The sequence below is a fragment of the Chamaea fasciata genome, unplaced genomic scaffold, assembly GCF_029207755.1.
Source record: "Chamaea fasciata isolate MVZ Bird 193981 ecotype frontalis unplaced genomic scaffold, bChaFas1.0.hap1 SCAF_6, whole genome shotgun sequence".
NCBI lineage: Eukaryota > Metazoa > Chordata > Aves > Passeriformes > Sylviidae > Chamaea > Chamaea fasciata.
This window is the reverse complement of record NW_027094091.1, coordinates 70,594,603-70,620,403: the sequence shown is the minus strand read 5'-3', so window position 1 is coordinate 70,620,403 and position 25,801 is coordinate 70,594,603. Positions and strand designations below refer to the sequence as shown.

The window sequence follows — 25,801 nt, the reverse complement described above, 5'->3', positions numbered from 1 at the left end:
GGCGGCGGCGGCGGCGGCTGAAGGGCAGCGGCGGCGATGGGCGCTGCGGGGTGAGTGACCGGGCGTGGGGAGCGCGGCGCTGCGGGGCGAGGAGGGGCCCCGGGGGTAGGGGGGGGCAGTGATGGGACGGGAGATTCTGTGCTGGGGGGGGGGCACACTGGGGCACTGGGGGGGCACTTTTGGGGCACTGGGGGCAGTACTAAGAGCACCGGGGGACAGTTGTGGGAACACTGGGGAGCGATACTGCGGCACGGGGGGGCAGCACTGGGAGCGTCGGGGGGGCAGTTTGGGGGCACTTGGGGGGGCAAGGGGTGAAGTTGTGGGAGCACTGGGGCAGGAGGTGTAGCGATGGGGAGCACTCGGGCGGCAGTTCTGGGGCATTTGGGGGCCAGGGGAGCAGGACGCGGGCAGCGGGGAGCGCAGCACTGGGGCACTGGAGGGCAGGGAGGGCACCAGGGGGCAGTACTGGGGCACTGAGGGGCCGGGGAGGCAGTGGGGCAGTACTGGCGGGGAAGGAGCTGAAGCCCCGGGGGCCCTGGGGCAGGAGATGCAGCGGCGGAGGGGGCTCCGTGGGTCCCGGAGGGCAGGAGGGCAGTGCTGGTCGGGGACACCCCGGTGCCCCCCCGTGCCCTGGGAGGGAGAGCAGAGCGGGTGATGGATGGGGAACGCCGCCGCCGCACGGGGACAGACCCTGCAGAGGGGAACTGCAGCTCTGGGAGAAGGGTGAGTGCCCCCCCGAAACAGGGCACCATAACCCACCCCCGTGGGGCAGCTGGAGGGTCCGTAGTACCACAGGGGCAGGACAGGGGGGCTGCAGGGTGGGGAGTGTTGCCGGGGAGTGCCGCTGGAATCAGGGCTCCCTTGTCCGGGAGCCGGAGCACGCAGAGCGCCCGGGATCCGTCGGGCTGCGATGCTGCGTGCCAGTGGCAGCGGAGAGGGATGCAGGAGCCTTTGTAGGGAGAGCAGCGCCGAGCGGAGCCGCTGCCGAGGAGCTGAGCAGGCCCCTGGTGCTGATGTTGTCATCTGTGTCTCTGTTGTGTATTATTTCCAGCTGATTGGTAAAGATGGAAAGAGGAAGAGGAGGAGGAGGAGGAAGGAACCTGGGAGGCTCTGGCCTGCACAGGAACATTTATTCCCAGTCCCAACAGCAGTACCACTACCCGGCCTCTTCCCAGGGGAGCTGCATGGAGATCCAGGAGCTGGCCTCCAAGAGGGTGGACATCCAGAAGAAGCGGTTTTATCTGGATGTGAAACAGAGCTCCCGCGGCCGCTTCCTGAAGATCGCCGAGGTCTGGATAGGAAGGGGCAGGCAGGACAACATCAGGAAGAGCAAGCTGACCCTCTCCTTGTCCGTGGCCGCCGAGCTGAAGGACTGCCTGGGGGACTTCATCGAGCACTACGCCCACCTGGGCCTGAAGGGCGGCCATGGCCACCGGCACGAGCACAGCAACGACAAGGAGCAGCATTCCCGGAGGCGGCCGCAGCACCCGCCGCCTTCGCCCCCGGCCTCCGTGGGCTCCGAAGAGCCCCCTCACAGCGTCCTCAAGACGGAGTACATCGAGAGGGACAACAGGAAGTACTACCTGGACCTGAAGGAGAACCAGCGCGGGCGCTTCTTGCGGATTAGGCAGACCATGAGCAGGGGACCTGGCATGATGGGTTACTTTGGCCACAGCTTGGGACAGGAGCAGACGATCGTCCTGCCCGCGCAAGGGATGATCGAGTTCAGGGATGCTTTGGTCCAGCTGATTGAAGAATACGGCGAGGGGGACATAGAGGATCGCCGGGGGGGAGGGGACGAGCCCCCGGAGCTCCCCGAGGGCACCTCCTTCCGAGTGGACAACAAGCGCTTCTACTTTGACGTGGGATCCAACAGGTACGGCATCTTCCTGAAGGTAAGTGAGGTGAGGCCGCCCTACCGTAACACCATCACAGTCCCCTACAAAGCGTGGACACGGTTCGGGGAAAATTTTATCAAGTACGAAGAAGAGATGAGGAGAATTTACAACAGCCATAAAGAGAAAAGAATGGATGCCAGAGGGGACAGTGGTGAAGAGCAAGAGGGTCTGGAATAGAGTGCATTGGACAATTAACCAAACAAAGCAAGCAGAAATTGGTGAGAGGGACTGACCTATAGTAATTCCAAGTTTCCCCGGTTTTTTGTAAAGTCCTTTTCTGGTAGTTCTCGCTAACTCCAGTACATAATGTTATAGGAGTCTGGTTATCACGTTAAACTATGCCCAAAACATCCGTGTCTTAGGAAAGGACCAACCTCCCGTGTCCGTATGAGTCAGCTGCTTCGAGTGTTGGAGACTGTGGAAGTACGAGTATCAGCACAAACAAAATCCGGCACCCTGACCTTTAAATAGTCTAGAAAAGGCTTGTGTTGCACTTAAACACGATACAAAAGTATCCCCACCCTGAACCTTACCACAAAATGTATCAGTTTCTGCTTATCTCGAGTTTTTCAGGCCTGGCTTCTGCCCGTGCTCGGTCCAAAAGCCGAACAGCGTTGCCGTAGAGCATTCATGGCAAAAATCAGCTCCACGTGAATCTCTGGTCTGTGTGTGAGGAGGGAGAGAGGTTTTAAAGTTGGCATCTCCTGGTTATATGGGTAAAATCTCGATAACCAGTCAGACCTCGGTCACGTGCCAGTGAAGGGCGGAAGATCTGCCATTCGTTCTGTAGTTTTGTGCTGACCAGATAACCCGAGTAACCCAGGACAGCGGAGTGCTCAGCCCTCTGAATTAATGGCAGTGAATAATAACCCACTCCTCATCTCCGTGTTCTGCCCCTTAGAGGCTGGTGATCTTTTTTTTTTATCATTTTGTTTTTAATGCATTTTGTCCAAAATTTCAGAAGGTATTTTTGTATTAGGCATTCCAGCAGGTGACTGTGGAGCGGGTGTTGGGAGGTGGAAAGAATGCCGTGACCGAGGCTTCCGGCTTCTCTCCCAGATTAACGGGGTTCGGGATGTTACCTGTGCGAGGAAAGCATTTGGGTGTTTCCCTCCTCCTGACACAAGGAAGACCTTTGGGGTTTTGGGTGCACCACTGGATTCGTGTAGAAGGGCATCTCCTCCATGCTCACCCATGGCACGTTTCGGAAGCTGGTGGACGCCCCGTTGGGTTTTCTGTTGTGTTGGTTGTGGGTGATGTTGGGGAGACAACATCCATGCCCTGCCATCACCCCCTTCCCCCCAGCTCAGAGCTGGAGCTGTCCTTGAGCGGCTCCAGTCCCAAGGTTTCGGTGTCATCCTGGAGTCTTTGTGATGTAAATTTTAAATCTCATGATATTAACTCTCTGCCTGGAGGGAGAATGTGTGCAATTACCTGGTCGGGAGGTTGATGAAAGATTCTGTGTTTCTTAAAGCATGAATATTTATAACTTAAGGGGCTTGTCCAGCCTTTGGGCGACCAGCTCCTTCCCCCTGAACCAGCAGGAGTTTGATTGAGCTCCAGGTACTTCTAGTAGCGTGTTGCTCACCTTTAAGATTGTTTTAAGCAGGCATTATCATGTCTGATCAGATATTTGTAATCATTCAAATTGTTTTATTACAGAGTGGCCTAGTGTGCATGTGGACCAGCTATTTTTCCATTCAACCATGACCTGTTTTATTTTTTAACCTTTTGAGAAACATCTTTTTCTCCAACCAGACTGTTCACCACTCTGAGTCTGGAGCCACCTGCACACTGCATGGCCACGCTCAATCCGAATGCTGTTGCCTGTTAATGTCATAATGAGAAAGGTTGGGGAGACAGGGTTGGGAACCAAGAGGATAATCTGGATTTTAGTTTGGGTACTAAAACTAGTCAATCTGTTTTAACTTTTAAAAAAGAAAAAAAAAAAAAAAAAAAAGAAAAAAAATAACAGCTTGCACCAAAGTCACCAAAGAACCTTTAGGAAAATGTTACAGTTGTGACAAGAAGTAAGAAAGTTAATTTCACTGTTTTAGGTGATTCCCCCTTTAAAACCACGTATAGCAGTTACAGCAACCAAGCCTTTGGCTTAGTGTCAAAAACTCCCATCCCTTTCTCCATAGGTTGCTCTTTCAGGTCCCTTTTCAAACCTGGAAGAGATGTTTTTGCTCCATCACTCGAGCAGCCCGTGGACCGTGATGAATCAGCGGGAGTTGTGTGGGGCACTGGTTCATCGTCGCTCTTACGGCTTTGGTCCCAATGGTTTTAACAGGTCAATTTAAAAAAACCCCACAAAACCCCACGTTAAAAGAACTCCACATCCTGTTATGGTGTGAAACCAGAATTTAGTGAATGAGTCGTTGATGCGTACGTTAGCGTATCGCTGACTGCTGCTGCCCGTCACAGTGCCTGAGGTAAAAAATTCACTTCTAGTCCAACAAACCGGAGCTATGAATGTACGAACTTTTTACGCTCTCCTTCCCGTTTCTGTGTGGCGTTCCTCCCCTGCGAGCTCGGCATCTCCCATCCCTGCCTGCCTTTGCCTCAAGGGATCATGAAAGCTCCTCGGTTGGAATTAGCCTGAGTGGCCACGTGTGTTGTAAGTGCTCATGCCTTCCCTGTGTTCCCGTAGTGTTGGTGAGGAAATTATTCGTGATTGGAAAGGGATGTTTTCTTCACCGTTTTAAAAGGAAAAAAGAATGCAAAATTGCTTTCCTTACTGCTGCCCATTTCTTAGGAAAAACCCCCTTTATCTTTTGTTAATGAATTGGCCTTCCAATGCCGTTAGTTTGCTGTAAATATCACCCAGGAATCCAACAACTGCTGGCTACTGGGCCGGCCTGGTTTCTAGCACGCAGGTATTCCGTAGGATCCGCTGATGCATTTACTCCCCTGGCACGGGATGCACCTTAGTATCCAAACCTGGATCGGGATCTTCACGTTCATTGCCCATCGCTCATGGGTAGGCCAGCAGCTGTGGGTTTCCATCGCAGTGGGAAACACCGGTGTTCGCAGATGTTGGGTTGGAGGATAACGGCTTTCCACGCCATGGGAAGCAGATGTTGTGTTGGAGGGTAGTAGGGATGCACTCGGAGTGTAGCAATGCAAGACTTGAACGGTGAGATTTGGAAACGGGTTCCTTTGTGTTTTTGGCAGCGCGTCTTCAGCTTCCCAGAGTAGTGACCACACAGGCTGCTGGTGCCCAGAAGGGCCCAGCGAGATGCTCGGGAGCACTGAATCCCTGATGTGTTTTAAATGTTCGTTCCTGACGCCCCGAAACTGCCATGTCCCTTAAACTTGAGAAAACACAAGCTTATTTGCACTAGAAAGAACGGCCAAAAACAATCCTTAGGAGGACAGGGTGAAGAGCACCGGTCTGAACCTCTTTTTCTCATGAGAGAATTTCCTATTCGAGCCCTCACCTCTGTTTTGAAATGGTATGGTCCCGGCAGAAAGTCTGTCAGTTGAATTATTAAATCCTAATGCACTTTATATTGTGTAAATAATACTAGGAGCACATTTCTGCTCCCGCTCCGGTAAGGGGATGCTTTGGTAATGTAGTCTAATGCTGAGAGAAGCCGTCTCCTGCATGCACGTGTCTGTTAGAGACCTGTTGATCCTGCTTGGTCCAGCTCCGCTCGTATGTTAGAGGAGGACAGGCGCTGTATTGAGGATCCTCTCAAACCACCAAGAGTGGGAAGATGATTTGGTTTTTTAAATCGCAATGTGCAGAGCTGCTGAGCATCCTCAGCTCTGCCATCGCAGCGGCTCCTCGCCCCTTGTGCAAACTGGGTCCCCCGTGTTGCTGCCGAGGCTTAAAGCCGAGCTTTGGGCTTGTAGTCTTGACAAAGCCAAGTCCAGCAGCTGCCTCGTACCCGGCTCTCCCCGCTGCTGGCGCAAAAGGTGGGGTGTTCCCTGGAAAGCTTATCCCGGATGGAAGGGGCTGCGGGCGCTTCCCCTGCCATGCAGCTGGGGGGATGTTGTGTTGGGTCCGGCCCCTGGAGCTGGCTTTCCTGGTAAAGTACAGAGCTACGGAAGGGTTGGGAAGCGTTTTGCACTGGCGTGGAGAGGGCGACCCGCCGGGTGCCGCGGGGGGATGACGAGACCCTCCCTGGCGGGCTCCCTGCGTGCAGCCCGGGTGGACGATGGACTTTACCCAGCGAGAAGCTGCAGCGGTTATTGGTATCTACTCGTCGTCGTAAGTGTTTCTTATCTGTATCCGATATATACCAATTCATATCCACGTATAGGCATTAATATATTTATGTGAGTATATTGTAGCCTGTAGTAGCTCGTAGCGAAATAATCTTATTTATCTGAAGTGCAGTCTGAGGAGGGGACGTCTGCTCCCACCACCGGTCTGGATAAACACGTTATTCCACCCAGGGCTGGGGGCGAGCCCTTGGCCGCAGCCCCCATAAGAATTCCATAGGTTTTCGGTAAGGCTGCAAGGGAAGGCACGGTTAAAAGAAGGCAAAGCTCTTCCTTGGAGGCGTCGTTGAGGCGAGGTGTGAGCTGTAGAGAGGCAGCTGCCGGCCTCGTCATGCCTCCATGCCATTTTACAACCCTTGGCTCTGCAAATCTGTACTGCCATGTTCATAAAATCCCAGGCAGAAGTATTAAAATCTCGTCCTTTATACAAAAAATAACCCCCAAGCAATTACCAAAATCAATGTCAGCACTTTTTTTTTTCAGCTACAGATGTCCTAGTCTGATAATGGCATCATTTTTTCCCCCTAGGGCCTATTGGAGTGACCTAAACTCCCAGGGATGGGAGCTGGTGGTGGTTAGGAAGCCTTCTGCTCGTATGACTTGCAGTCCTGTTTTCCAGTTCTAGTAATTTTTGTAGTAGAAAGTTTATTATTGTGTATTTTTATTGGGCAGATTTTGCACCAGGTCAAAAATTATGTCATAAGCATTTTCAGTTCCATGGCATTCCCTTTTTTGCTGTGCATACGTGAGATATATGTGATTTATGAAAGAATTCCTGAAGAAAATTAGACTTTCTGTTTAATTTTCTATGCTGCTCACTCCAAAATTAAGTTGCCCTTTATTTTTAATGACTTAACATGTTGTGATGTCTAAAATTCACCTTTCCCCTCCTGCCCCTCCATTCCTTTCAAGTAAAGGTTGTGTTTGAAATTAAGAGTTTATGCAAGAAGGAGTGGAATTAAAGGTTACACCTTAAGTTATACCCAAGCGAGGCAGTCACATCACAGCCTCTGCCACAATGTACTGTTTTGGGGTGATCTGGTCTTGCCTAAGAATTCCTGAATCCTGGCCACAGGAAAAAAGCCCTGGCTAGGGCACAAGGTGCTTCTGGATTTGGGGGATTTGGAAAAAGCTAAAGCCAGATCTTTTGCTGTTCTGGTTCTCCAAAACCTGCAGAAGCTTTCATGGGCTGCCACCAATTTTTTTTCCTAATATTTTGTCAGCCTGTGTTCAGTTCCCCACCTGCACCTCAATAAAGGCAACAGTATTCTAAAGCGTCGAGGTGAAGTAAAATATCAAGAACTCCTGATAGATGACATGGATTAAAAATTGGTTTTCCAGAAATGTCAAAGCATAAATTGAGGCTTTATAAGCCGGATGTCGTTTTGGCATTTCTGTGATGGATGTAATTGGATCGCTCCTTCCCCGTGCGCAGGGAGGCGTCACGCGGAACCCGAACCCGCAGCCCTCGGGGCTCTCCCGTGCACACCAGCTCCTAGAAAGGTGCAGGTGCCTGCTGGCTTCTCATGTGTGGTGGATGTGGTTCTGTTCCTACTGGCCTAGCCTCGAGGGGCCTGGCTGCCCCCCCCAATAAAACCGTCATTAACAACTTGCTAATTCATCTTCTTAATTGCTAGGCTGCACGGAAACGCTTGGAGTGGCACATGGAAATTGCTAGCTCTGCACAGAGTCCAAACTTAAAAAGGCATATTCCATCTTTTAGGGGTTGTAGACCCATCCAACACACCAGTGTTAAACAGGGAGGGTCAACAGCTCCTGCCTTGGAGGTGTTGGTTGGACACGCAGACAGTCGGACGGATTTCTTGACCGCAGTGGGGGAAATCCATCCTGCAGGCGGGAGTTTGCATCTGTTCTTGGTCGTGATCGTTTGCCACGCAGAGATTAATTGGAGGCAAAGATGGCCCTCGGTGGCGGCTGCTGGCAGCCGGGGAAAGCCGGGGCTGCGTGCCCAGCCCCGCTCGGCACCGCGCTGGCACAACATCTGTGTATTCATGTGTGGGCACAAATGAACGCAGAGGCAAGGGAGACAGGAATATTAGAGATGTATATGCACGGACGTATTACAAATACTCATTTCCCCCCCCCACCCCCCCCCCCGTTTCCAGTAGATCCTTCCCTTGGAGATATTAAAACACTATCCATCGTCTGTTCTGTTTCCCGTATCGGAGACATTCAGCCTGCAATAGGAGCAAGATGGGTTTCACAAGCAATATCAACATACTCTACTACTAACCTTAAATCTTTACACTGCAAAGCGCGTGCAATAGAATCTGCATTTCAAAACAGCAGAGAGTATGTGGGATAAAAGACACGGGTTAACCCCAGGCTCTTACAAGTATTCCCATCTGGTCCTTGTTGGGAGCACATGTTGTTGGCACAATGCAGAGGGAGAGGGGGAGTAAGAGCAGAGAGAAGTGCTTCCCACCGAGGCAGAGGAACGAAAAGGCAGGAGGGGGCGGAGGGAAGCAAGGACAAGATGCGTGCTCCAGGGAAGCATAGAGCATGATGATGGTTTTATCCTTAGTAGGAGGAATAGGCGGCACCTTCAGCCCTGGAGTCCCACAGAGCTAGGGAAGGAGACACAGAGCCTGGATCCTAATGCTCCACTCGGGGACCAGGGTGGTTCTCTTGGGCTGGTTCTTCTTCCTCTTTGGGATCAGTAACACGCTCTGCAAGTGTCTAATCTTGCCAACAAACCCACGGGCACCAAGCGTGCCCAGTGGGTGGAGTTACTGCTTTTACAGCTCGCTCTTTGAGGCTCACGTGGCTTGGCTCTTGCTGAGCTGGGAGGCTTGCCCAGGAATACCTGCGGAAGCTTAGGGGAGCACACAAGTGTTGGTGGCCTGCGAGGTTTGCTGATGCCATCCCAATTTATGGATGCTCGCGTGTGCTTTTCACCGGAGCCTTGCTCCGCATGCTACATTGGCTGCCTCCTGCTCCAGGAATGAGTGATGGAGTGTTGTGTGTATCCATGGGGCAGCTGCTCTTTTCCACTGCACAGGAAAGGGGTTGGTGAAGGCTGGAGGGGATCAGAGGGGAAAGAAAGTGGCTTTCAAGAAGCAATTTCGTGCCTGCCTTTGCAAAGGGGTTTGTGTCGTTTCTAACAAGACTCTGCAGATGATTACCACTTGTACCGCCTTTGCTTTCCTGGGCCTGCCACTCGGAGGTGTGAGGTGCAGCAGGGGTTGGTGTCAACAGCTGTTGAAAGCTGTGCTTTGAACCAGTGAAGTGCTGGAGTAATTGCCTGGACTCTGGGAAAGCTGTCAGTGTGTGGAGCTGGGCCTCCTGATAATGGAGATGGGATCACTTTGGCTTTATCCTGCCTGTGCCTGTGTTCTCCACCACTAAAAGAGGGTGGATGATACCTCCCTACCTCAAAGGCGTGCGAGAGTTCCTGTGATGATCTGATGCTGATCAATACTGATAACATCCGAAAGCGAGACAGGGAGAAATTTGGGATGAAATGTAGTGTTTGGAAGGTTTGGAACCTACCTGATTTTAAACTTGAATTTGCAGGCACAAGGGTGCCTCTAATGGTGCATTTCCGGGCCGGGTGCAGAGCAAAAAGGATCTATATTTTTCCCAAGTTGAACAACCTGGAAAAAATCTGCTCTTTCAAGTCTCTTTCACGCTGGATATTCCCAGCTTCCCTCCCTAAGCTATTCCACCCTGTTTCCTCTCAGATACTTTTCCTGCTGTCCAGTTCATGTGTCCCTTGCTTCCATCTAATTCGATTGCTTTTTGCCTTACAGGCCACGCTCTCCAGAGGAGTTATAAAAACAGTTTGGTTTCTCCTCTGCTGCAGTTCCTACACACAATTAAAGGCTGTTGTCAGGTCTCTTCTGCGTCCCTTCGAAAGGAAACACAAAACCTTCCACCAAGGGTAATTTTTACCCCTGGTCATGTTCTTGTTGCTCTCTGATGTGTCTGTTGAAACACAAATGTAAGGAAAGCACTAAGTGACAATATAAGCTCCCGGTGCCAGCATGTTTGGAAATACAGGTTTTCCCTTATGTTCCTAAATCTCCCAGGTTTGTGCGTTGTCATCATATGAAGAGTCACAGAAGTATTGGCATGAACTTTCCCTCAGTAACATTTTTAGTGTGAAGAGATTCTGAGAGTTTTGTGTAGGTCTGACCAGACAGGAGCTCCTCCTGTCCCACAGTGTCACCACTCGACATGTATATTCATCCCAGCACCTTCCAGAAGGGCATTTAGGCATACGACCAACATGTGTCAGGCAGCTATTTATTCCCTCCTCTTCCTAGGGAAAAAGGCTGGACGTGCCAATGCAGCCCTGGTATTTTTAACATAAATTAATTATCGCTGCTGTTCCACGTTAAAGGGTGAGCTGGAGCATGGCGAGTGCTGGCAGCAGCGGACCCCGCTGGCTTTGCAGCACGAGAGCAAACCTCAGGGCTCACAGGGAGCCGAGCCTGGCGCTGACAGTCGCTCCCACCGCTTCCCTCGGCAACTGGTGCTCAGCAGGAGCTGCTTTGTCTCTGGAAGTTCCCCCTGGACCTGTTGCTGCTTTGCAAATTGTCACGTTTGCTTTGGGCATGGAGGAGGTTGCTGTGCTGCCGCCTGGTTGGGAAGTACCTGATGTAAAAAGAGAGTCTCTCTCTCCCCCAGGAAGCTGGCAGGGGGAATCTAGGGCCAGAGACTTTAGGATTTGGGAGAGAGGTGATGGAGCAGTGCTCTGGAGTAAATGCAGCTCAGTGTGCAGTCAACACAGATGTGTTTTTCGTTCGGCTTGTCTTCACAACAGCTGCTTGTTCTTTCCTTCTAGATGTTTGAACACTCCTGAGATCTCTATCGGGCTGCCTAGAACAGGAATTTGTGAGGGAACTGAGCTGCCTCCAAGGATGGTCTCTCTCCCGAGACTTCAATAAACACAGCAAAGTGTTTGAAAAGTGGGGTATTGTGCTGGTGGCACTTTTAAAAGTTTTTCCCAGGTAGATGTCACAGCAGGGGTGAGCAGAGGCTACTGACAGCCAAGAACAGAGGGCAAGGGTTTGCTCTAATTCTTGGCAGTAGGATTTATCATAGATTCAGCAACTCAGTTAATGTGCACATCCCTGTCATGAGTGATGAAGTTTTTTAATTTAAGCATTTTTAATAATGTCCCCCATCCTGGTAAAATTAGGGAAAGAGCTTTTTGGCTGAAATGTTTACCTGTAAGCTGAGAAGAGGCACTGTGTTTCACAGGGTTAACCAAACTTCTGTGCCTCTTACCTCAGAGCATATCCTTTAAGCTGGCATTTTATTTCTTCCTCCATCTGGTTGCGAAACATCAAGGTCACTAAAGCAGCACAGGCAGAAACCCCTGTAGGTGTTTATATGGCTGAGTGCATAGGGACACTCTCCTCTCACTTTGCCTGCAGGGCCTGATCCTGCTTCTGTTGTTCCTTTTCCCTGTTGGATCACCAAGTTCATGTCTTGTGCATGACCTGGCTTGAGGGCCCTAAACCTCTTTTTCTCTTAGAAGTTCAGCATCTTTTTCTTAAGCTTTCATTATGAATCCCTCTGGAAATGTTGTGCAAAGCCTGAATGTGCCTTGGTTCCCTCCCTCACCATGCATTTGCTAACTGCTGCCACCAACGTAGGACAAAAAGATGTGGTTATATTTTTCCCAGAGAGTCGTTTTGCTCTGTGTCTGTTTTGACCTTAGCCATTGGTGTGTTTTGGCCTTAGCCATTCCAGGGATCCTGTTCCACAGCCCTTGCATGCCTCTGCAGCTGTTGCATGGCTGGTGGGGCTCTGGCAGATGTTTCCTCTAGGCTGGGGCAGATCCATGGGGTGAAGCTGTTATTTAACGCTGCAGTCAGCCATTCCCTCAGGGATGCTCCCATGTGGAGCAGGGGTGCACGAACCAGTTACCTGGGGCAGATTTGATCCTGCGCTGGTGGCAGACTCGCTGCTTCCTGTGAGCAGCCGGCGCGCACCGTCTCGCTTGTAGGCAATGTCTGACAGCTTCCCCAGGGATGAGCTTTGCTGCATCTGCTGCAAGCGCTGCTCTGAGCTCAGGCTCTTCCTTCCCACCACGGCTCAGTGGCACGCCTGGATCCTTTGTCATGTGTAACCTCAATTTGGTTTCTTTGAGCAGTGCCAGGATTTCGTTCTCCCCGGGACATTTAAATGGGGTGCAGAGTAATTAGAGTCGCTTTTCTCTGCATGTGTAATAGCAAATGCTTCCAAATCAGTTTAGGAATCGACCCAGGGGTTTGATGTGGGTTGGTAAATTCAGGCACGTGGGATGAGCGTGCCCACAGCAAAGCTGGCATGAAGATGTGGAGATAAGAGCTGTGCCTCTGCCAAGCTCCTGTCTACTCTCTTACAGTCCTGTACTGACTCCAGTTGCTGCAGTGGGAGCCACCAGGACCAGAGACCACCAGAGCCTGCCCATGGGACCTGGGTCAAAGTGGCAGCAGACACCTGAGCTAGGCAAGGGACCGCCACCCACAGGTATTGTGTATCCCATTATAACTCAGAGGGAAGGTGTCAACAGCTTTAGCCTGGATACCACAGAAGCCCAACTCTTTCGTCCTTCCTTTTCTGCCTCTGGGATTTTCACCTCTTGCCTGCAGAGATGCATCTGCTCTAGAGAGCCTACAGGCATGTCTGTCCTGGGATCAGCGTGTGCCAGCATGCAGTGTGCACGTAATCCTGCTGCATCCCGGCCCTCTCTCCATAGCAGCGTTTATTGCTGATGTCAGCACAGTCATCCCTCAGCGCTGCCAGGGGTAACCCTTTGAGCTAACCACTGATAAGTTCCTTCTAGCTGTCTTACTTTAAAAAAAGAAATTAAAAAAGAGGAGGGAGGTGCTGTAGTCGCCTGATGAACATTTTCATAGATGCTGCCAGCTTTTTACTGTGGGTTACCTTGGTGAAGGCATATTACAGAGAGTTTTCTTTTAAAAAGAGCTCAAAACTGTCTGTTTGGCAGTGTGTGTTTTGTGCTGGTATGTGTGCAACCCCAAGAAAACCCCCAATCCAGAGCTAGAGGGTGGTGCCCACTTAACTCCTGCCTGCAACATCAAGCTGCAGTTTAACCTGTTGCTTTCCACACCTCTTTCCCGCTCTTAGGAGGCACCTTCTAAAGCTGGGATAACCTCCCTAAACCTCCCTCCTCAGGCTCTTCACAGAGGGAAGTTCACCTTCCTCCTCCTCCTCCCCATTGCAGCCCTTGAGCTGTTGCAATAGCCCTTGAGGTGCTCTCTCTCCTTGTTCAAAACCCACGCCGGCCTCTTCCCCTCAGCGAGGCTGAAGATGCTGTGCAAAACAGAACAAGCAAGAGGCCGCAATATGGGGATTTTTCACTTCCTCAGCCTAAAAACCAGCCTCCTCCAGGCTCTCAGTCTTCCAAGAGCTTCCCACCTTTCTAGCCAAGCAGTTTGTTTGCTAGAAGAAAAATTGGTAGCTTTGTGCTAGCAATAACGGGAGTCCTCTTTCACTAGCGCAGGCATTCTCTCCTTTGAATTCTGTTTGAATGCAGAAACTATTGTGAAATGAGAGCGGTGATATCGGGCAAGGGGAAAGCAGAGTGTTCCTCTGGATAGGGTTTGATACAATTTGAAGCTGCTTGTGGAAGATTGGCTGGAAGGTAAACTGATTTGGGCTAAAAAAGCTGGTGCTGGTAAAGTGTGTTAGTGACTCTTCAGCAGGTGGTCCAAAATAGCTTTTTTTATGGTCTCTGACCTCTAGGAAAGATAACTGGATTTTTGATCTTAGATTGCAGGGGCAATTTCTGCTGCAAGAAACTTGTGTTCTTTAGAAACCATCTCAGGCTGGCATTTACTGACAAAAACAGTTCATGGAAGCGGACAGAAAACAAGGGAAAAATCACACGTCTGAGTCAACCCCAGGCGAGCCTTGCAGGCCGCTCTCGCTGAGCTAGCCAACCATCCAGAATTCTGGATAAATCCCCGTTGTCATCCACCCTTCTGGCGTTCCATGGCCACCAAAATTTCCCTGGACACCTGCTGGGGTGTGATTAGTCAGGAGCTCCTGGTTTTGCAGCATCCTAGGCTCGATTCATGGGCTGTAAAGGTGTCGTGGCCCCCAGGAAAAGCGTTCCACTCCAACATTCCCGCGTTGTGTCGGAGCTGCGACACCTGTTCCAGGTGGTGGTTGCTTAGGTGGGTATTGAGTTAGAGGGTTGCGTTTCCAGAGCACTGCTTGGTCACCAGCTGTTGTCCAGGACACCGTGGCTTTTGGTACAGCAGTAAAAAAAAACAAAACCTTTCTCTTTGAATTTCAAGTCAGGGGCCTGTTTTCTGCCAAGTTACCCCCCACCGTTTCAAATGTATTTTATTCTCCTTCTCTTTCCACCGGTCCCGTTCCGCTCCGCTCAACAGCTGCTGCATTTAATCCCAGAAGCTGCAGTTGGTAGGGAGCAAAGTGATCTCCATATAACCTCTCTCTTACTCATAAGCGTGCATTATGAAGCTTAACCGATGGTAATAAAATGTTTTGCTTTCAACATGCTGTCCCTGTGGTCCAATGTTCCCGTCTTCAGGCTCCATCATTACGGCGGGGCCATGCATCGGAGCTGTTCTGCTGCTCCCCAGGAACGTGCCTGGGAATACTGGATGTAGGCCTCATGGATACCCAGCGAGGAGAGATGGAGAAAAGTGGAGCAGAGCCCTTCCCAGGGGTGGTGGCATCCCCGGGTGCAAGCAGCTCTTGGAGGAAGATTGTGTCTTGGCAGTCAGGGAAAGGGGCGCTAGGGGTCTTGCTTGGCTGAGACCCAAGTGCGGGTTCCCGTTTCCATAAGATTGTCTGGCAGTGCAATCTGGAGTGAGAGCCTCTTCGGGGACCGCGGCGCCACGTGGGGGGAGCGGGAACAGATTGCAGTCCTGCTGCTCGGTTGGGTTTTCTTCATCCCTTTCACAACCACTCTGCAGGTTCATGGCTTTATTTGGCTTCTCGTGTTCCCTGCATACTAAAAAAGGGATTTTCATGCCATCCTGCACGATGGATGATGGCTTTGTCCGGGGGGGGGCGGGAAAAGGATGTTTCTCATCCACGTTTAGGTAACCATACAAAATGTGGAAAGTCTGCTTTAGGAATTTCATTTTTGTTTACACACCATTGATGCTTTTATTAAAAGCATATTTTCACATATAAATTATTTAGAGGTCATATGATTTTCCTGCTCTAAACCAAAAGCAGAGATTTCAAAGCAGGGATCTCCGACCATCATTTCTGTGTCACGGTGGGTTGCATTAGCCCTACAGCTGTTTTTTGTTGGACAGGATGGGGTTTTTTCCATATTTGAGGTTTATAGCGTTTGGTTTCAAAGAGGAATTTCCCAGACAGAGCCCCCCAGAAGGCATCAGAATATATGGCTTTGTCAGGCAACGATAACAGCTTTTTTTCTGGAGATTGCCATTTTGTAAATAAGCTTCTCCTCAAGCAGCACGGCTACAGCTACGAAAGATGGATGATTATTTCTTCCCAAAATGGGTCTTCCGCTGCAGGATCTGGTTTTTATTGCGATAATTAGCATAGAATTAAAAATGGCCCCGCATCTTCAGTTTGCACTGTAGCGCCGCTGGTACTGAGCAGTCTGGGATGCTGTTTTCCTTGGAAATAGGTTGTGTCTGGGAATCACTTGATTCACCACTGAAAACCAGTGCACGGGTATCTGCAGGCTTCAAAGCAGCAAAAGCCTCCACCTCCAAAAAAAAAATTATTGCTCCTAATAAACTTTCAAATCAGTTGTTTTTTTGGGAGACTGGAAAAGTTGCTCAGGATATTTAGGTGAAAAATCTAGCGCAGCGGCCGGAGCAGGATTTTATAAATGCCTTTTAATTCTGGAGCTCGGGTTAAAGGTGAGGTCACGGGCAAGGAGACAGCTTTTTCTCCTAAAAGACCTGTAATAGCTTTTCTTTTTAAAAATTTAACGGGGTTGCAAGTCCAGGTGGAGGCAGAGTTCTAAGGAGGGTCACACATGGACAACAGTGTATCCGTAGGAGAAACTAAAGCGGCAGAAATGCAGCAGGACGTGTAAACTTCCTTGTGAGAGTCGTGCAGGAAATTACTGTGCAATTGGACACAGTGTCCTAGCATTAGATTTATTATCCACTTCCAAATCATCTGCCAAAAATCCTTTCAATCGGAAGACAGGAAAGAACATGTTATAAAAAGACCTGCAAAAGGAGTCATTTTGGCACGGGAGTTTTCAGGCTGGTAATTGTCCATGCCTGCAGTGTTTGGGTTTGGTCTCAACATTGAGGTCAACGCTTCTTAAACCAAATGTGGTCCCAGTGCCTACATGTGGCACATGGTGAGACGTGCCAGTCTTGCAGGACCAGGCTTGAATACAGTCCTGGAAGATGCTTCTTTTCCCAGTCTATGGCTCAACGATTGCTTTTCATTCCGCAAGGCTCCAGCATCACTTAGGGAAATCCATCGTGGGCAAGCTGGCATGCTTTTCCCCCAGTGATGGACTTGTTCCTTGCTGGGTGGCAGGGTCATGGCCACATCCCTGTGCTCGTGTACATTCCCTAGGCCTTGCTGCTTTGGCAGCAAGGCTGGATATATCATTCCAGAAGTTTCTTGTCCGGACGGTGGATTGAGATGGTCGCGTTTTCCCACCTCGTTGCCCTCCTCAGTGCAGGGCACTGCCCATATCACACTGCACTTCTCCAGTTTCCACATCTTTTCCAGGCTCCTTTCTTTCCAGTTGTGTGCCTGCAAAGGTGGAGCTACATCCGTATCCCCTGTATGCACCACCTTGCTCTTTGCGTGTTAAATCCAGCTTTCTGCCAGTAATGGAAATAAGTGACCTGAGTTTGTAGCTCTGTTTTTACTCCTGGGATATTAGTGTTCCCTGCTGCTGGAAAACCATTTCCCTAGTGCTTGGTCTGTGACGAGAAACATGTCTGCAGCTGTACCTGCAGCATCCCCAACGTAACCTGCCAGCTCCAGCAAGTCAATACTTTTGGCTTAAAAAGAGCTTTCTGCATAAAAAAGATCCACACCCACCTTGGACACACCGTTTGTTGCACAGCCAGATGTTGCCTGGTGCAACACTTGGGAGAGTTGGTGGCAATGCGTGCAGGGCCCAGGGAGCCACTTTGCTGTCCTGTGACCTTTCTTTGGGTGCCTGCTGAAACACAGTGAGAACTGAAGGTTCTGCTTTCCCCCTTTCTCATTTGGCACTTTTGTTTTGGCAGAAAACACTCTATTTTTGCAAGCGCTGAGCTCCCGAGGTAAGGGGGCAGGAGGACACTGCTGGAACATGTCTCTGCTTACAAGGAGACACTTCCAGGCCAGGGTGCGGACTGGAACCAGCACAGTCCTTCGCAGGGAGATTTCCTGCACTCTCTTTCCAGTGAGATTTCCTGCACCCCCGTTTCCAGCAAGCGGAGCCATTTGCTCTTCTAGCACGGGTGTGAAGGTAGGGCTGTCTGATGGGGCAGCTGGCGGGAAGCGTGTGTGCACCGAGAGAAAAGGGTATACCTGTCATCTGTTGGGATGAATCCTCCTTTCCCAGCCTCCTTCCAGCAGCGTGCTGATCCAAAGTCCTTCTCTGGAGCTTTTTCTTCATGAAAATGAAGCCGGTAAGATCGGTTAGTGACATCAGTGTTTACCAGACCGCCTTCATCGTCTCGTCTTTGCATTCATTGTCCTTTGACTGGTAGGGTGGTTAAGAGAAACAAGCCAGCTTAATGCATGGTCAGAAAGCTACAATTAACGAAGCAGACCACAAATAAGTAGGTAAATAGGCTAAGCTGTAAGATAGCGTGTAAGAGGAGGCAGTCTGCCTCTGTAGCGTGCATGATAAGCATCGGCCAAGCTTGTTGCAGACACTGGGCAAGGCTGCTTTCGCTAGACTTTGAGTATCCTAGTTGCAAAGGCTCGTCAGTGTTCCTAAAGGCTCTTGGTTTTGGAGTGGGGTCGTCTTTTGTTTTCTGTGCGCTGTGACCACTTGCTTCCCGAACGGGTTCGTAGTGATGGAGTTAATGGAGCTGTTCTTTATAGTAACCTAAAAGGTGTCAGTCGTTTGCTCGTGTGTGTTCACAAGCTGAGCCGTGGCGTTGCGCGTCCCTCCGCAGTGGTGTGATTTGAAGCACTTTTGGTGTGGCATGTGCAGTTGCAGTGCTGTCTGTTTTTAATTTCCCCCTGGGAGACCCTCCCCGCATTCCCCCGTGTTTCGGACACTGAACCAAACCGATGTTGGGACTAGCACTTTAAGTACTAGTAGTCACTTTGCTTCAGACTAAACTGAGCACTGCACTTTTGTACGTACTGTTAGCACTGAGTTTTGAACTCTCTTCTTTTCCCCATCTATTTCCCCTCCTAGACGCAGTGTTAATTACGTAGGGGCCATCAGAAGAAAATTCTGAGGTCTGTTGGACCACTGTCTGGTGCCTGATTTCCATTACATATCCATTAGCGACTTGATCGTAGGGAATTTTCCCATCCAAGCTTATTCTACACGACAGAACCAACACCTAAATCACTGATGTCCAGGCAGACGTGGCTGTTGTAAATTTCGAGGTCACCCGGGGACCCGAGCGCATGGCTTTTAAAAACACCAAAGATGCAGGAGAAGTCTCAGAAGGGATTGGGACGGTGCGAGGTCATCTCCTTGACACCTGGAAGTGAGCGGAGCAGGAGTCGCAGGGCAGATGCTCTTGTGTCTGGTGTGAGACCCGGGTGAGTCCACGGGACAGCCCAGTTCAAACCAGTCTGAGATCCTGGTACCAACAGAGGCTGCGCTCCAGCCATTGCAATAAAAGCCATCATTGTGCCTGCACGGGAAGTGCTGTTGGGATTGGTCGTGGGCTTCAACTGCAAAAGGTATCTTGAAGTAAAAAAGATTTACAGACTATTTAGAAGATGGAGCATAATAACCCCGGGGTGTGCTCCTGAATTTGGAAAGCATTGCTAGGAGTTGATCAGCTCTCATGTTCAGAGGCAGTTCTGATGTGCTATTCCTGTTAAATTCCTGTGGTATTTCCGTATGGAAGGCCAGGGATCAGAGCTCCCTTGCCAGCAAGAAAGCAGCAGGGTAGAGTTAGTAGGAAACACAGTCAGAAACCTCTAGGATTTGAAATGGGATGGTGATCCCTGGGATGCTGAATAATCTGGGTTTTGATGTCCCAAACTACCCATTCCCAACCACCTGGTGGGGTTTTACTTCTTTAAAAGCCCCTGTGGGTTTCCCACAGCAGCAAATAAATCATGGTGGGTGTGAGAGCCCCTGTGTTCCCTTCACGCCGGGGTATCTGCACTCGGGACTGCTGCTCATCATCCTTGACGAGCCCACAGTCAATCCAAATCCGTCTCTGGCAGTCCTCCGTGATGGGAGTTTCTCCCTGGTGACACTTGATGGATAAACCCTGCCAGTACAGCATGATCAGTGTGAATGCAGAGAAGGGAATTAGGTCTTCTCCTTCACTGCGGATAGCAAGGGGCCATCATGGAAATAACCTTCAGCAACAAAAAGAAATGGGTGTGTTGGGTTTCCCTGCTGCAGCAAGTGGAGGAGTTTTCCTAAACAACTCCAGTTTTAGTGGCTGGTTTTCTTGGCTTCCATCTTCAATAGACCTTTGGGGGCTTGGATATTCAGTGGGAACCCAAGATGGTTAAAAGCCCCAAATCTTAAGCAGCCCCAAGTATTATGCTCTTACATCCTCCATCACTGGATGTAAAAATAGAAACAGAATCCACATTCTGGGTTGGGTTGGTTTATTTTCTTTCCCCCCGCCTCCCCTGCCAAATTATCCCCGTAAATTTAGCTTTAAAGAAATAGCACCAGGCGATGCTGCTGCTCTGTCTGAGCCCCCAAAATTATAGTGGCTGAGGGAACAGCCTCTTCAGAAAGTACCTCGGTGACTCAGAGCCCACATCCTGCTCACTGTCACCAGGATAAGGCAAACCATTTGGAAAATTCGCCACACCCCCCCCCCCCCCCCCAGCAAGCCCATCATTCTCATTGAGTCCTTGGAAATAAGCTTGGGAGCAAGGGGGATGTGGAACAGGTATTTTTGTCTTATTTTCCCCCTCAGATGTAGTTTTTTGTCCCTTGGAGATGGCATCTCATCCTTTGGGAAGGTAGAATTAGGTGTTTTCTTCTGCCCGTCGCACTTGAGGCCTGAATGCAAATCCTAGCACAGCACCCTTTGCTCTGGAAGGGCCTTTTAGGTGGAAAAAAGGGATTTTTAGTTGTTTGGGTTTTCAGATAGCTCGTGGGAAGCGCATCGTAACAGCACACAGGCAATGTTTTACCAACCTTTTCTGTTCCTCCAAGAGAGACTTTTTAATTTGCTTCAGTAGTTTAGAGTTTGTTTCCTTGAAAGTCTTTTTGGACCCATGAAAATGCCCTTGAAATGAGTCAAGTTTATCGAAACAAAATTGTGCACACACCCATGCACCGGCCCGCGTGTTCGTGCTTGTCTCCCTGGGTGTGTATACACATAAGAGAAAACTATTATTTCCTAAAACATTCCTTTTTTTTTTTTTCTTTTTTTTTTTCTTTTTTTTTTGGGGTTGGTTTGGTTTTTTTGGGTTTGTTTTCCCTCACCCCCAGGATATTAACCAAAAGGTGTTTTAAAGTCATGGCATGAAAACTCCTAAATGTAAATCTGAGTACCTTGTGATGCTAATTAACAGGTTTTTTTTTTTCTGAAACTTTATGTGATGCTTAATATTTTCCTTAGGAAGTTTTGTTTCATGTTAGATCATTGTTCTGGAGGATGTTGGTCCTACTGGCATTAAACTAATGGAAATAAAATGCATGTGTTACAAGTGTAGAAACGGTGAAGAATTAAGTGTGAACTTACTGTACGATACTGATTCTGTTTTCAAACAATCTGTTTTGCTGTTCAATAGTTGACATATGGAAATGCCAATGTACTGTAATTTAGCACTTTTCCAACGGACCCTGTTCTCACTACGCCTGAGGGAAGAGGCAGGTTTGGCTCGAGGCCGACTGAACGCAGCCTCTGAACCCTTTCCTGCGTGTTTTGGCACCAGAACTGGCCAGGTGGAACTTAAATTGGAGCTTTTCCCATCGGTTCGGTGGCCGGCACAGGGCAGAGCGGGGTGGCTCTTCCATGCCTGTGGACAAACCAGGACGATTTTGCAACTTGGTCTGGTGAAAGATGTCCCTGCCCATGGCAGGGAGGGTGGAATTAGATGATCTGTGAGGTCCCTTCCATTCTGGGATTCTAGGATTCTGTGATTTGGGTGCAGCCCACGCTGCGGGTGGATGGACTGGTGGCACTGAGCTCCACCACTGCATCCCCCCGGGAGCCAGGCTGGGGTCGGGCTGTCAGAGCTGGGGTGGGAGAGAACCGAAGCAATCCACAATCCCTGAAATCCAACGGCAGAAGGGATAGCCCACCAGCCACCCCTCTCCAGCCCCAACCCTCCTTTCCTAGTGCTAACAGGGTGCAAAGTGTTACTTGTCATGTACTGTACTGAAAGGGTTAATTGATCAGTGACTGTATTGTACTGTATGAAAACTCATGAATTGCCTTGTATTGTTTCTAATGGACTGTTCCATGTCTCCCCAGTGCCCGTTCCCACGTTTCCCAAAGGACGCATGTGCTCAGTTAGGTCCTCCCAACTCTCTGGTGCTAACTCCTCCGTATCCGATGGTGCTTCTGCGGACGCTAACTGACCACATGCCCGTCCCCAGCTTGAAGTTCACCACGTCTTTCTTGTCTGTTTGTATGAAGTCTCACACACACACACACACACACACATATATGAGAAAAATTAAGGATAAACTTGAATTTGTTTCAAAGCCTCATTGACAATCTAATGTTTTCTATGTCTGCTTTTATTTTGGGATGGTTTTTCTAGAAAGCAGCCCGCCAGCACCTTCACCCTGGCAGGGGACTTCGTCCTGGTCACTCCTCTGGCATCTGAGGTGAGCTGCTCCCTGGCTGGCTTTTCAGGCTCAGCCACTGGAGGTTGATTCATCAGGAGCCAGTGAGGAAGAGGAGGTGCAGGTACCTTCAAAGATGCCCAATCCTAAAAAGCAGCTGGGATCCTCATGGCTCCACAATCCAAACATAGGTGGGTGGGCACTGATGGTCTCGGAGGCGACGAACCCACCCCTTGCTTTATGGCAGAAATTGGCTTTTAAGGAGAATGGAGGTAGAAATTTAGAGTCCCAAAGGTGCCTCTATCTCCTCCCAGCATCACTCATCTCCACTGGCTCTGAGCCACTTCCTGAGCCTGAGGTTTTCCAGGTGACACGCACCTCAGATGGCATGGACAGGGCCATCCCCTCCAACCCCCCACCCCGATGCGAGCTGCTTTTTGGACAAAATGAAATCTGACTATATTTTATATCGATTTGAAAACAAAGTCTGATATTTACCCCTGTTCTCAACTGAATTTGCATATTGTTGTTTGCCACGATATTTGTTCTGTCTTCAAATAAATTTGCTTACTTGTGTAGTCTTAACTGTCTGCTCTGATTCTAACCATCAGATTAATCCCTGCTCCAAGGTTCCTGCCCCGCAGCTCTCCTTTGAGCGCTTCCCAGGGAGGCGAGAAGGAAATTTTTCTGGGAGGGGGAATCATTTCAGGCTGTGAATGTTTTTCTCTCCCTCATCTCCCATTCATCTCCCCAGGGCTTTTCAATTTGATGCCCTTTTTTCCCCGCTCGGTCTTCCATCATCGGATCCTTCCATCCGGGTAAGTGCGTGGCAGAGGAATGAATGGCTGTGCCTCAGCCTGCTTAATTTGAGAGATTGAATTGTTGCTAACACATTTTTTCGGGGTGAGGCATTTCCGAGGGCAGTCTTTTGCATTTGGGAATGGCGGGATTTATGGCCGCCAGCGGCCGAGCGCTCTGGGCACCGGCGTCGGCGTCCAACGCCGGCCCTTCCTGCACATTGCATTAGCAAGACGTTGGCATCAGTCACTGGAGACGGCGCGGCGGAAGGCAGTGCCCTCAAAAGGCTGGAAAACCGATTTGCACATGCGTTTCCAGGGGAGTAATCAAATCAGCCAGCAGGTTCAATAAAAGGAATAAGCAAATATTCCAGATTCGCCTGCGTTTGCGAACAAAACCTGTTGCAAGGCTTGCAGGTTTTGAGGTTCCTCCCCCTCCCCAAAACAGCTATTTGGGGATTAAAATTGTTCCAGGCTGCTGCAGGAAGACATTTTTTATTCCCTAAAAGATGCAGCTGTGTCTGAGAGGAAGGAGCATTTCAGGAGGATCCTTGCGAGGGTTCGGTCACTCTCCTTTCTTTCGGAATCCACCCCTGCGCATATGTTACGGCAACAGAGTCCATTTTCAGAGATTCATCCCCCTTCTCCTGGCAGCATTCCCCCTCTCTTTGCCTCTTTCCTCCCCTCTGACCTCTCTCTGGCTTTTTTTCTCAGTTTATCAGGGTTCTGTAATGTTTCCTGCTGCTCCTCACAGTACGAGCAGCGCTGCCCATGGCGGTAGAAGCCACCACGGGAAGCAGGGAGATGAATCCTGTGGGGAAACGCTGGGAGAAAGAATCCAGGCTTCATGGAGAGTGCTGCCAGGTACACCTGCCTACCATCCACTGCACAGGTGCTGTGTCTGCACCCCAAAATGTGTTTTAGGGATCTGTATCCTTGTGCCCCTGGGCAGTCCGGTGCTCCCCTGCACCCTCACAGGGGGGATCAGGTGCCCTTGGAGCAGCTCCTGCTGGGCTTGTGCACCCTCAGCTGCTGGCAGAAGGAAGAACTTTACTGGTTTGTTTTATTTATTCACTGTGGGGGTGGTTTTTTCCCCTCTCCAAAACACAGGAATCCAGCACTCTTTGGGAAGCAGTGGATAAGCCCAGGCAATACCCTCCATAGGCAGTGCTGACCATGAGTAATTTTTTCTTCTTCTGTTTCTCCTGTGTTTTGTATCACACCCTAAAAAGCCACGTTTCAGTGGAAAAAAAATCACAAAAATAAGAAAGCAAGGTACCCCATTCGGGGGGGGGGGGTTAATGTTACACAGATAACATTAATGTATTTTTTAATAAAGTGGCCTTTTATGCCACTTCACCAGCATTGCCTTTTTAGAAGGCTCTCGCACAGAAATGATGAGATTTTAGAGAAGGTGGTGGAAAATCCTGCCTTCATTAATTCCCTCTCAGTGAGGCTTGTCAGTTTTCCCTGCCAGGGAGCCTGATGAATGTCCCCCACTGCTGCCGGGAGATTCCGCAGGCTCTGTCCCTGCCACTCCTCTGCAGGAAAATCCACAGCTCTTCCCAAGAGCTCCCTCTTTCCAATAGACCACGTCGTGTTGCTCTGAGGATGGTCCTGGCTCAGGCTGCACGGCTGCAGGTGTGAGGTTTTGCCGGTCCTTTGCTGAGCACCCGCCATCGGATTGATACCTCAGAAACCTCTTTATTTCTGACGAGGAGCCAAGAGAAATATCTCAGCTCGATCTTTCCACTTAAGCTTTGCCTATTAAACGTATTAATGATGGCAAGGAATCAGTAAATAGAAACTCATCACCAAAGCGTGCCCGTACCTTGTTTCCTCGAATTAAATCACAACGAAACCTTCAAAAATGTAAAGATGGAATGAAAGCTGCTCGGCATTTGTTTTAAGGCTGGCCTCCTGAGGATCAGGATGCCCTTTTTGAGATCGTTTTGGACAAGCCAGGGATGATTTTTATGGGGGGTGTTGCTCTCCCAAATGCTCCTGAAGGCACTGTCCTTGGGAAGCTCCGGGGTGGGAAGATTTACTGTCCATTGCCATAGGGCAGGGTTTGCCTTATCCCACGGCCGTTCACTGCTACAGCGTCACAAGCATGGGCAATGTGGTTAAAAATGATCTTCTGGAAAACAGATCAGCAAATAAAACATCCAGAGGAGTGTGAGCAGTTCCTGGCAGCTGCCTTTCCTGGGAACTGGAACGGTGAGCGACTGTCATCTAGGACAGTAGCTACCAAGTTGTATTTTATATGAATTGCTCTCTTTTACTTTGCTAGCTGTAATTTTAGTTAGAAATTTCACTTCAGGGATGCGATGTTTTGAATCCTTTAATTCTGTCCCTCGCTTCAGGGTGAAGTCCACAAGTGCGTGTGTTTTACCCAGCGGAGGTGAGGAGAACTGTGACTGACGTCAGTGTTGCTGGTAGGACAGCCTGAGCAGCGCCTCAGGAAAACTCAGCCTTCCCATCTGACATGAAAGAGCACCCCGCATGGACTTCATCTATCTTATCCTGCTAAAAATCAGGAAAGTTTCCTGTCGGGGGTCTCCCTAAAATCCCAGTCCTTGCTGCCTGGGCTGGGCACTCCTGACTGTAGCAGCATCATAGCCTCGGTTTTTACATCACTGTCAGGATATTACTACTCCTTTTGGGTAGACAACAGAACAAGTCCAAAGGAGACAAATAAAGAGCAGTGGGTAGAAATTTATGCAGGTCTGCCACAGTTTAAAGCTGAGGGCAAGATTAATAGTGTGCCAGACTGTAAGCAAAGTAATTTTTACTGCTTATATTCACTTATCATGTGTCGTATTTGGTACATCGTGGTACTCGTGCTCCAGTTTTGAGCATTGCTCCACAATATTTCACGGGAGTATGATGAAACGAATTAATAACGCGCGTTTACTGGAAGGGCAGACAGGGATTGTTACATTCCCGGGCCCTGCTGTCAACCCTTGCGACTCGACACCCACAGCGGGTGCAAAGCCTTG

General features: G+C 49.8%; 1 protein-coding gene across 3 annotated transcripts; it reads left to right on the top strand.

Moving 5' to 3' along the window:
- Window positions 1-12: 12 nt before the first annotated feature.
- On the top strand, window positions 13-22,600 carry PURG (purine rich element binding protein G). Of its 3 annotated transcripts, XM_066184779.1 has the most exons (3): window positions 13-50; window positions 1,052-1,895; window positions 21,978-22,600. In XM_066184779.1, exons 2-3 carry the CDS (start codon window positions 1,065-1,067, stop codon window positions 22,041-22,043), a joined length of 897 nt encoding a protein of 298 aa, XP_066040876.1. In that variant the 5' UTR covers window positions 13-50; window positions 1,052-1,064; the 3' UTR covers window positions 22,044-22,600. The 3 variants fall into 3 exon arrangements, with proteins under 3 accessions (XP_066040876.1, XP_066040874.1, XP_066040875.1); XM_066184777.1 differs by lacking the exon at window positions 21,978-22,600 and having other exon boundaries at window positions 1,052-8,185; XM_066184778.1 differs by lacking the exons at window positions 13-50; window positions 21,978-22,600 and adding an exon at window positions 647-723 and having other exon boundaries at window positions 1,052-8,185.
- Window positions 22,601-25,801: the final 3,201 nt, after the last annotated feature.